Source organism: Dictyostelium purpureum (genome assembly GCF_000190715.1).
Source record: "Dictyostelium purpureum unplaced genomic scaffold DICPUscaffold_402, whole genome shotgun sequence".
Lineage (NCBI taxonomy): Eukaryota > Evosea > Eumycetozoa > Dictyosteliales > Dictyosteliaceae > Dictyostelium > Dictyostelium purpureum.
In genome coordinates this window covers 16,775-29,269 of record NW_003519738.1, presented here as the reverse complement: position 1 = coordinate 29,269, position 12,495 = coordinate 16,775, and the positions used below count along the sequence as shown (strand labels likewise).

Sequence of the window (12,495 nt, the reverse complement as noted above, 5' to 3'; positions counted from 1 at the left end):
TTGTCAAGTCTAGTTCCATACATTATTTGTTGTTTTTATCACCCTCTACATTATTGTTATTTAATTATTCACCCATTACATTTCATTTCATTTCATTCTATTATCAATATGGTGGTTTATTATGTATTCTGCGTGGTGGGATACATAATTAACCATTCGGCTCTAATATATTCACATATATCAAGTATTATTTATCACATTATCATATCAAGTAATATTTAGCATTTAAAATATCAAGTATTATTTATCATATAAACATATCAAGTCTTATTTAGCATTGAAAAATATCATGAATTATGTATTATTTAAAAATATCAAATATTGTGTAATATTCAATCAAGTTTTCGATCAACTAATTGTTTTTTATTGGATGTAATGACTATAAGGTAAGTATTATGGATCATGCAAAACATCAAGTAAATAAGTAGCTTTGTCAAGTCAAATTTCCATTACATTTATTTGTTTGTTTTTTTATTCACCCACTACATTTATTTGTTATTTTAATTATTCACCCATTTTATTTCATTCTATTATCAATATGGTGGTTAGTTATGTATTCTGCGTGGTGGGATACATAATTAACCATTTAGCTCTAATATACACTACATTTATTTGTTGTTTTTTATTCACCCATTACATTTCATTTCATTCTATTATCAATATGGTGGTTAATTATGTATTCTGCGTGGTGGGATACATAATTTACCATTCAGTTCTAATATATTCACCCACTACATTTATTTGTTGTTTTTTTATTCACCCATTACTTTTCATTTCATTCTATTTAAATGATATTATCAAAACATAATATCAATTATTTAATATATAATATACAAGTAAATAAAAAATTGATAATCGAAATTATAGAATTTGGATTAATAGAAAAATAAAATAGAAGCAATAGCAAAAGCAAATATTTACCTCAAATAGAAGAAATAAACTCTTAATTTCAACATCAATAAAAAATATAATATAATAATTTTCAATTTGGATTTTTCATTCAACTATCTTTTGTTTTTTTTTATTAAATGGTTATAAGGTAAGTATCATGTGTCATTAAAAAATAACAAGTAATATCAATCATACAAATATCATGTATTATTTAAAATAAAAAAATACCAAGTAATATGGATCATAAAAAAATATAAAGTATTATTTGGAATTAAAAAATATCAAATAATATGGATCATACAAAAATATCAAGTATTATTAAGCATTTAAAAAATATCAAGTAATATTTAGCATTTAAAATATCAAATATTGTATAGCATTTAAAAAATATCAAGTAATATTTAGAATATAGATCACACAAAAATATCAAGTATTATTTAGAATTAAAAAACATCACGTATTATAGATCATTTATAATTTTCAAGTATTATTAAGCATTTAAACATATCAAGTTTTATTTATCAATAAAAAATATCATTTATTAAGGATCAATTATTGTGTAACATTAAAAATATATCAAGGAATTTTAATGAAAATATTTTATAAAATTTATTATCAAGATTTATAGTATAATGATTATAAGGAAAGTATTTTATTGGATCATTAATATATATTAATTATCAAACAACATTCAAAATGTTTCAACTATTACGGATCATTAAAAATATCAAATATCATGTATTATGTATCATTAAAAATATATATATCAAATATTATGGATTATTTAAATATCAAGTAATATGTATCATTTAAAATATCAAGTATTATATTACATTTAAACATATCAAAGATTATTTATCATTTAAACCTATCAAGTAATATTTAAGCATTAAATAATTTCAAGTTTTATGTATCATTAAAAAATATTAAATATTATGAAACATTCAAGTTTTCAATCAACTATCTTTTGTTTTTTTTTGAATATAATGATTATAAGGTAAGTATTTTGGATCATTATAAAAATCAAGTAATATGGACCAAAAACATCAAGTATTATATAGCATTAATAAATATCAAGTGTTATGGATCATTAAAAAATATCAAATATTATTTAGAATTTAAAGAATATCAAGTGTTATGGATCATTAAAAAATATCAAATGTTATTTAGCATTAAAAAATATCAAGCATTTTGTATCATTAAAAAAAATCAAGTTTTATATATTATTTAAATAAATCAAATATTTTTTATTATTTAAAACTATCAAGTATTTTTTATCATTCAAAAATATCAAGTTTTATGTATCATTCAAAAAAATCAAATATTATTTATCATTTAATCAACTCTCAATAGGTATTTTGATTACATAGATACTGAGTTGGGCCCGCTTGGTATCTATGTTTTTGAAATCTACCTAATCTTCAATGTGGTGGTTAATTATGTATTCTGCGTGGTAGTATACATAATTAACCACTAATTTTCAATATGGTGATTAATTATTTATACTGCCTGAAGGTATAAATAATTAACCATTCGGCTCTAATATACTAACCTCCCCGTGGTAGAGCTGGAAACACTCTTTACAAAGAGTGGCAAATAGTATAAAAAATAAAATTAATAAAATAAATTAAATAATAGTATTAATACCATTTTATTAACTTTAAAAATTTATAATTAAAATCTTTAAATTTTTTTTCTTTAATTTTTTTGGGATTATTTTTTATTTTTAAAAGTTTATTTTATTTTTTTATTATTTAAATTATTAAATTTTTGATTTATGAATAAGTTATTTAAACTATATTGAAGAATTGAGTTTTCATTAAAATACAATACCTTTGCATTCTATCTCTAACATTTTTTTATAATTTTCTTTATCATTAATGATGTCAGTAGTCGTTAATGACCAAACATCAAAACCTTTTACTATTGGAAATTAATTTGAAATTCTCCCTTTGATTGATCTGGATCCTTCAAACTTAAAAACAGTTTCATCCACCAAATATGTTGTCTGATGCTCTCTTTGTTGCTGCTATAATAGGGGTTCAACAGTTGATTGCTCTACCTATTATTAAATTTTATGTGAGTTAAAATTATACTATATAGGCACCAGAAAGTTTCTCTCAATTTCAACGATGAGAAGCCACCAAGAATTACATTTCTTATAATTAATTTCAAAGTTAGAACCTTTAAAATAATAGGAAAAAATTGTTTTACACTGTAAAATTGAAAAAATAAAATGAAACAAGGAACGTTTTGAAAACTAACCAAAATTAGTCTAAATTTTAAAAAAAAAAAATATAAAAAAAATGTGAGGATCATTTTTTAGAACAAGATACAATGTTACATTGTTGGCAAAGTTTAGCAAAGATTTTAAAAGATCCAGAATTAACCAAAGATATTATTGTTGATGTTGGTACGCCAGTATTACATAAAGATGTTAGATACAATTGTAGATTTATTTTGTTGAATCAAAAGATTTATTTAATCCAACCAAAGAAAGCAATGGCCAACGATGGTATAAATTTCTCCTACTCATAGCATAAAATAGGGGTAATTTAATAAACACATATAAAATATGGAATTTACAACATACCCAAATTGAAGTAAAAACAAAAGTGTACAAAATAAATTTGATCAATAAAAAAAAATGTACAACGGTGTGTAATTGAAAAAAAACTAAAAAAATTAATGAACCGTCATGATTATTAACGCAATATTATATTTCATAGGTTAATTTTTAATGGCACAAAACAAATTTTTGTGATATATTTTTGTTTTCTTTTTTTTTTTTTTTTCCCAGCACATTTTCATACATTTAAAAAAATTATCATTAATTATTATCTTAATTAATGGTTTTATTTTATTTAAAAAAAAAAAAATTTGGTTTTTTAAACGATAAAAAATTAAAAAATTTAAAAAAAAAAGTTGATATAAAAGTTGGAAAATCTCAATGATCTAAGCGTTAAATTTAAACCAAAACAAATACAAAAATGATTTTTAAAACAAAATCTTGGAACACTAGGGAAAATGATTTAATTATAATTTTTTTTTTTTTTTTTAAAAAAAAAGTTTATAAACTATAAACTTTTTAAAATTTAATAAGATTTTTATTTGATAAATTTTTTATTTCACCAATCATATTTTCCAAACCAAATATTAATAAAAAAAAAAAACCATAATAATTTTCGCCCCTTTTCTAATTTTTTTTCTTTTTCCTCTATATGAAACTTAGCTTTTAAAGAAAATAAAGATATGGAATAATAATTTTTTTTTTTTTTCATATTTTGGGATTTAAAAGAAATTGTGGTTACTTTAATTTTTTTTTTTTTTTTAAAAAAAAACTATAAAAAAAGAAGTTTTTAATCATTTTAAAAACAAATTAAAACATCTTATTATTTACAAATACTTACTTATTATATTCAAAAAATGAAATTAAATTATTTATTATTATTAGTTTGCATAGTTAAAATTTTCGGTGGTATCAACGCCAGTTGCGTTTACAATGGTTTAGACTATACTCCATTAAGCTTTGCTTCATTTAACTACAACACTGGTCACTACAAATACTACTATGCTATCTGTAATTCTGCTCTCGGTTGCCCATCAGGTAGTGCTGGTTGTCAAATTGATGAAAGCTTTTCAAATTTCGAAAACTCCCTTGGTTCTGTTAGCTCTGGTACCTTCTCAACCAAAAATGGTAATACAGTTCTCTCATATCAAGATTCTGCTGCTACTTGTGGTAGTCCATTAAAAAAGAGAATTTTAAATATTGAATTAGTTCCATCATCCGTTAGACTACCAAATGGCTTCGTTGAATCTGAAGTCACTCAATCCTCAAGCTGTGTTTATGATGTTACTGTTACTTATGACCCTTCAATGGTTAAACCCGCTTGTTAAAAAAATATTTATTTGTAATTTTATTCAAAATGTAATAAGATAACTAAAATAAAAAATATTGTTCCATTATTCATATCATTTTTTAATAGTTTTTTCATTTTTCATTATTCATATCATTTTTTTAATGTTAAAGTAAATTCTATATGAGGGTACACAAATAAATCGAATACAATATTTATTCCGTACTATAAATTAAATAGATAAATAAATAAAATAATTTGTGTACTCTCCTATGAAGAGTTTTATTATTATTACTAGATAATAGATTAACATTCATATATTCGGATGGAGCAAATGAAAAGAAGGATATTGTTAATTCAACATACAATGCAACTTCAAAACTGTTTGAATTTATTATAATGTTAAAAATAATACATTAGATACTTTGAAAATAATAGTTACACAAAAGTTTTACATAACCTTCTGCATATCATTTAAGAGTTGCTGGTCAAAAAGTAAGTTTATACACATATTAATATTATAATATACCTATTTACAAAATAATATAAATACTTTTTAAATTTTTATTTTATTTTTAGATGTTGATTTTATTGGACCATTAGTTTCAGATTTAAACCTCACTTTGCCTGTATGAAGTTTCTTGGGCAAACGGTAATTCTTGTTCTATTTTTTGTGCATGTACACTTTGAGTGACTGTGATGATTTTAGTTCTAAGTATTATTTTATTTTATTTTCATAGATATCTGTGTATCTTATTTTATTTATTTAATTTATTTATTTTAAATATATATAAAGTTGCCATATAAATATAATTAAATGCGATATAAAGAATGATAAAATAATACGAATAAAATGCAAATATTTATATATAATAATTAAATATTAAAAATAAATAGATATAAATAAACCTATATGTTTTTTTTTAAAAAGAAAAATTATAATATCTTTGATATATTTTTTTTTTTATTTTTTTAATTTTTTGATATCGATATTATTATTATGAAAGTAAATTTGGGGGAGGGGAAATAAGTTATTACCTTTTTACTAATTTTTTATAAATATTATAAAAAAATAATAATTTGAATCGAAATATAATGATTTAATTTTTTTTTTTTTTGATTGGTGCACCTATTTAATATTATTGAAAGTGTTTTTGGTTCTAAAAATTAAATTTAATAACCAAACTGTTTAAAGATTTGGTGGATATTTACTAATTTTAATTTTTGGAACTAAATTGCTTCTAAACATAACAAATGGTTCAACTGAGAGGAAAACAGAAAGTTGTTTAGAAATTTCCATCTCTTCGTCGTCTTCAACTGGAATTGAATGATGGGTCGAAAGGAAATCATTTTTATCGCTAGAGACCTCTAAATTGAAATCTGGAAGATAAACAACAAGATGTTTACTTGACATTGTTACAACAATGCCTGGTGTAAGAATTGGACCTTTTTCCCAAATATAAGTTGCAAGATATAAAAGATTGAGTTTTTCAGAGATCTTTCTCTTCCAAGAGATGTCGTTATAACGTTGGCACAATTGAGTTAATTCATCACCAGTAGGTAATAATTGTTTGAATTCTTTAAATTCCTCGCTATTTTCATCCCAATAGGGTGTGATGATAGTATCTGATGACCAATTAACTGTCTTTGTTAATTGAAGCGAGAGGGCACGATGAATATTGACGTCCATATATCTCCTAATTGGGGCGGTGAAGTGGGTATATTGAGCTCTTTCATCTAAAATACTTTCATTACCAAAACCATTACTTTTTTCGACGGTTGTTATATATTTAGTTGGATCCATTAAATGCATTGCAAGTCTTCTCATTGCTTTGGCCTGTTCACTTGAGCAATGCTTAACAGCCTCCTCGACCTTGTTTTTAATTGATCTCCAATCGTCCTCTGATGAAACAACAATATTGTTAACAAATTTCTTAATGAAAACATTTAATCTTTCAAAGAACTTCTTTCTATTGTCGAAATTATTTGGTGGTAGTGACTGTGGAGTTGGTTGTGGTGTACTTGGCGTTGATGATTCTGTTGATTTGGCACTGGTGGTAGTAGCTGTTGGGGCAGGTGATGATGTTGATGATGATGATGCTGCAGCGGTAGTTGTAGTAGTTGTAGTAGTTGTAGTTGGTGCTGTGTTTTTACTATATGATGAATAAACAATACCATATTCGACATTTGTATTTAAAAGTGAAACAGCTGCTAAATTGTTTGCTAAATGCATAAACTCTTGAACTAAAACATGGCTCTCTAATTTTGGAAGGAAATCAACAGCAATTGGGACACCTTCAACACTAAGATCGTATTGAACATTATTACTGATATCGAAAATTTCCTTTCTTTCTTTTCTGGCATTATTTAATAAACTACTAATTAAATAGAGACCCCAAACTGAGTGGTTAACTTTTGCTTCCAAGCCTAATCTTAAACCGGTCGAATTACTGTGAATAGTATTACTACTCTTAGTCATTTGAATAAATGGTTGATCTGGAGATTCGTTTTGTTCTTGTGCCATTTTTTCTCTTTGCTCGTTTGCTAATTTCTCTAAAACATTCTTTAAAATTTCATTTGAATCATCTAAAGTTTCGCTCATTGTATTATTTGTGAATTGATCTAATCTATCGTGGGCTTGTTTATTTTTTTGGATAATTCTTTGAGCTTTTTCGTATGATAAATGACCTTTTGAACGGAGATTGCTCTTACAGAATTGATAATCTAAAATTTTACCATCGGATCTAATTTTTACTAAAAGTGAAAAGCAAAATCTTTTTTGATATAATTTCAAACTACAAGTGTTATTGCTGAGATTCTTTGGAAGCATTGGGATAATTGAACCAACCAAATAAATTGTATTTAAACGATATTCTGCTTCTTTATCGAGTTTTGAACCTTTATCCAAGAAAGCGCTGACATCGGAAATGTGAATACCAACTTCGAAAACACTCATACCTTCATTATATTCCAGTGGAAGACAACGGAAACTAAGAGCATCATCAAGATCGGTTGATGTTGGTGGATCGATAGTAACTGGTACTAAATGAGTTAGGTCAAGTCTTCTTTCTTCCTCTTGATCGCTTGGTAACCAATCTTCATAAACCTCGTCAATTTCTTTTTGGAAGTGCTCAGTGTGGAAAACTTGATGGTTTAAAAGAATACAACGACTAATTGATAAAAGATCCAATGGAGTACCAAAAAAGAATTGAATAGTTCCAATTGCATAGCTGTTATCTGGTGCAAATTCGGTTAATAATAGAATTGATAAACGACCACATCTTTCTCTAAGGTGGCTGTTGCTCAAGTTACTGATAAGATGAACGGTTGGTGTTGATTTCTCGTAGCAGTTATAATAAAATACACGATAGTGATTATTTTCGTCATCACTATCATCATAAAGATCGTGGAAATCATCTGAAGAAATTTGGCTGTAATTACCATGATGATGGTGTGAGTTGTGGTGATGATGGCCATTTGCCCCACCATAATAATCATCTTTTTCTTTTGAATATTTATTAAGTGCCCCAACAGTTCTCTTTTTATCTTCATATTCTCTTAAAAAACCAGTTAATACAGTAGATTTAACCTCTTTATGTTGAAGATGTTGACCATATGAAAATTTAGATGGGATCTTATCAAAAACAAAAGTAGGTACACGTGGTAGAGTGCTAATTTGATTAGCTGGGAAAATAATAACTTGGTTCTCTTCTTTTAATTTTAACAACTCACCAATTAATTGATTCTTTTTTGATTGAATTTTGTGGTGTTGTTGCTGTTGTTGTTGCTGTTGTTGCTGTTGTTGTTGCTGCTGTTGTTGTTGTTGTTGCTGTTGCTGTTGTTGCTGTTGTTGTTGTTGTTGATGTTGTTGTTGCTGCTGTTGTTGGTTAAGCTGTTGACTGTGTTGTGAAGACGAGGATGAAGATAATGGGTGATGAAGATTTATTTGTTGTTGGTTTAACAATTGTTGTTGTGGAGATTGTAATTGTTGTTGTAATTGCTGGGAGGGTTGATGTTGTAATTGTTGTTGAAGATGTAACTGCTGATTTGATTTTGGGCTCGAGTTAATCCAATCCAAAGAAGTGTTGTCGATAATATAGTGATTGTTTGATTGTGGGTAGATTAATGGGGAGGAGTGTCTAGGTGAGGCCGTATTTGGATAATAATCACCCAATAAATGACTACTACCATTCAACTCATGATGAGATTGATAGTATGGCGCATCAGCAGATGAAAATATATAGTTATTTGCTGATTGAAAGGATGGATGATGATAACCAATATGTTGCTGTTGTTGTTGTTGGTCATTGTATGAACCTGAGAGAATTGGAGTGCCCTGACCAATCGATGAAATTGATAAACTATTATTACCTAAAAGTGGTGTTGATGAGAATGATGAACTGCCCAATGATGATGACGAAGAGCTATTACCACTTGATGGGATAAAAAGTGATGAGGATGATGATAATGGTGTGGCGGTGTTTGGATGATTTATTAAATCATTAATGTTAACAGATTGCAATGGGAATGGATCTGGATTGGTGCACCTAATAACAGTTTTATATTCACCATTAAAAAATATCTTTATGCATGCTTGGCCGCTATTCTGTAAATATTTAAAATAATAAATTATAATAATAAACAATAATAATTATAATTAATATAGTGAAATAGATTTTTATTGAAATATTAAAATTTAAAAAACAACATACATCAATTTTTCTGACGCCTTTTAATTGAGTATAAAAACATGACTTTGCTTCTTTTGGTGAATTGAATAAAACATATAACTGATTCTGTTTTCCTGTTGGCTTTAGTGTTGTATGATAAGGTCCAAATAAACCCCTGATATGTGATTCTGTCATTCCTGGCATAATATTATGAAGCAATAGAGTTCTTGAGCCCCATTCAACAACATCGTCAATATATACACTTTGCATTAATTCCTCCATTTCTCTATCTTTTTCATTTTTATTCGCTAAAGCTATTAAATCATTATCATTATAATAGTTAAATTTATTTAAATTTGGCTGATTAATAAATGGTTGTTGAATAGTTGTTGTAGTGGTTGTCGTTGTTGATATTGAATTTGTTTGACCTTGTTGATTTGTTGGGTTTTGTTGTGGTGGCTGAATAATTTGATTTTTATTTAATTTTTTATTTTTATTATTAATATTGATTATATTACTATTATTATTATTATTATTATTATTATTATTATTATTATTATTATTAATATTGTTATTGTTATTGTTATTGTTATTGTTATTGTTATTGTTATTAGTATTATTACTATTATTGTTGGTATTACATTGTTGTGGAGGAGATTGAGATGATTGTTGCATTTGTTGTGGTGGTTGGTTTGAATAAGCTGGTTTTACATTTTTCTTTTTATATTCATTGTTTCCATTACCTATATTATTGTTACCAAGAGTTGGTTTTTTGATTGGTGAGCTAGGATTATTGCTGCTATAAGGTGATTTTTGTTGTTGATATGGTGATTGTGGTTGGGGAGAAGAGAATGATTGTTGTGGTTGTTGTGGCTGTTGTGGTTGTGGTTGTTTTACAGATGGTTGAATTAATTGCGGCTGTTGTGGTTGTGGTTGTTTTTGCGATTTATATTCATAATTTGTATTTTTTAATCTACTAGTATTAGTTGGACTAGTAGAAGTTGTTGTATTATCCCACTTTAAACAAAATTGAAATGGTTGTAGATAAAATTAAAACTACAACAAATCAAAAATACAATTTTAATATCCTTTATTTATATCAAAAACAAAACGTACACTCGAAATAAGTTGTTGTTGTTGTTTTTGTTGACTAAATATATACCAAGAAAAAGAATTATAATTTATAAATCTAGTTCTTTCGATATATATTTTTTTAATTTTTTTTTTTTTTTTTTTTACAAATATTTGAAACTAATAATTATTATTATTTATATTAATTTTTAGTTTGAGTTGTTGTAATTTTTTAAAAATTAAAAAAGTATATACATATATAAATATTTATATATTTTATAATATATTTTATATGTAATATCTTTATCTATTTTAAACACACGAAACTAAACTTTATGAAAAATAATGTTGTGGTTGTGGTTGTTGTGGTGGGAGGTTATTGTTGTTATTAATTGTTTGAAAAAATAAATAAAAAAATAACTTTTATCGTTGACCGTAAAATAATTATTAAAAAATTTTAAAAAAAAAAAAAAAATTTTTAAAAATTTTTTTTTTTTATTATTTAATTTTTTTTTGAATTATTTTTATTTTTTGAATTATTTTTATTTTTTTTTTTTATGATATTTTGTGTTACCCAAATAATGATATTACAACACTATATTTGCTATAACCAAATAAATAATAAATAAAATACAAATTCGAAAATAGAAAAATGGAAACCAGAAGAATGATAATTAATAATATTACAAACAGATAATATTATAGGTTAAGTATATATAATATATATATAATATTAAATAGTATTATACTTTTTATTATTTTTATTATTTTTATAATTAATATATTAATGCAATATAATTAATTTTAAACAAGAAAAAAATATAAAAAACAAACAAATAAAATTAAGAAAAAAAAATAAACAAATAAAAAAAACAAACAAACAAATAAAACAAAAAATTTATTATAAAATTAAATAAAATTAAAATATTATTATTATATTTATTATTATTACTACTATGTTTTTTTTTATATTTGTTAATTTTTTTTTTTTTTTTTTTTTTTTTATATGGGGGGACACAAAAAAAATAATAATAAAAATATTAAATAAAAAAAAAGAATAATTGGTGTTGTTTCTTCTTGTGTGGGTGTGTTTATGTGAGGTTGACTATATTTTATATGTAGGTGAATTGTAATGTGTTGTTTTCTGTATTTGTGCGGCGTGGGAGAGTGTTGTAACTGAGTGAAGTGTTTATATTTCCATATGAAATATTAAATGATGAGTATATATGTAAATAGTTTTATATATGAATTGATAAGAAGAGGGACTAAGAAATGATTATTAATTTAATTTAAATTATTTTATTGTTGTTGATATCGTATGCGTTCTTTTATCAAATTCTATTTCCAAAATAAAATTATTTTTAATTTAAAAACAAAATTAAATTTTTTCTTTTTTTAATTAATATTATATATATTTATATATGTGTGTATATGTAAATATAATAAACGAACGAACTTTTATAAAGAGGGAAAAAATAATATTTTTATTGGATATGTTTTCAAAATTTACCACTTTACTAATAATTAAACAAAAAAATTTTAATTTTTTTTGCCTGGTTTTAATCATTTCGAGATATTTATTTAAATTATTTTTCAAAAGAAAAAAAAAAGAAAAATCAAACAACAACAAAAAATAGACTTTTATATTAATGAGTGGGTTTAAATAGATATTTTATAAAATATAAAAGTGGTTTATTTCTCTGTTTAGATGGTTTATACCCACATTTTTCATTTATTATTTTTTGTTTTGAATTTATATATAGATCCAAAAAGATACATATGAAATTTATAAATTTATATATTAATTAACTATTCTATTTTTTTTTTGTTTTTTTTTTCTAAACGGTACACGTGAAATAAAAAATTATAATAAATTTGTAAATATATATAAATAGGACTGAAAAACCCAAATTACCATTTTTTATAATTTTTATATTTTTTTAATTTATTTTTTTTAATTTATTTTTTTTTTATTTTTTTTTTTTAAATTTTAACATTGCAAATTG

At 24.3% G+C, this 12,495-nt stretch overlaps 2 protein-coding genes across 2 annotated transcripts; one reads left to right on the top strand and one right to left on the bottom strand.

Annotated features, from left to right (window-relative positions):
- Positions 1-3,228: 3,228 nt before the first annotated feature.
- On the top strand, positions 3,229-4,788 carry DICPUDRAFT_157999 (uncharacterized protein; the record flags this gene model as incomplete). The annotated part of the gene is made up of 2 exons (XM_003293145.1): positions 3,229-3,406; positions 4,346-4,788. The coding sequence occupies 2 exons, from the start codon at positions 3,229-3,231 to the stop codon at positions 4,786-4,788; spliced, it is 621 nt and encodes a 206-aa protein (XP_003293193.1).
- An 885-nt stretch (positions 4,789-5,673) lies between these two features.
- Positions 5,674-12,221, bottom strand: DICPUDRAFT_99576 (uncharacterized protein; the record flags this gene model as incomplete). The annotated part of the gene is made up of 5 exons (XM_003293140.1): positions 5,674-9,354; positions 9,461-10,435; positions 10,535-10,568; positions 12,000-12,006; positions 12,209-12,221. The coding sequence occupies 5 exons, from the start codon at positions 12,219-12,221 to the stop codon at positions 5,938-5,940; spliced, it is 4,446 nt and encodes a 1,481-aa protein (XP_003293188.1). The 3' UTR covers positions 5,674-5,937.
- Positions 12,222-12,495: the final 274 nt, after the last annotated feature.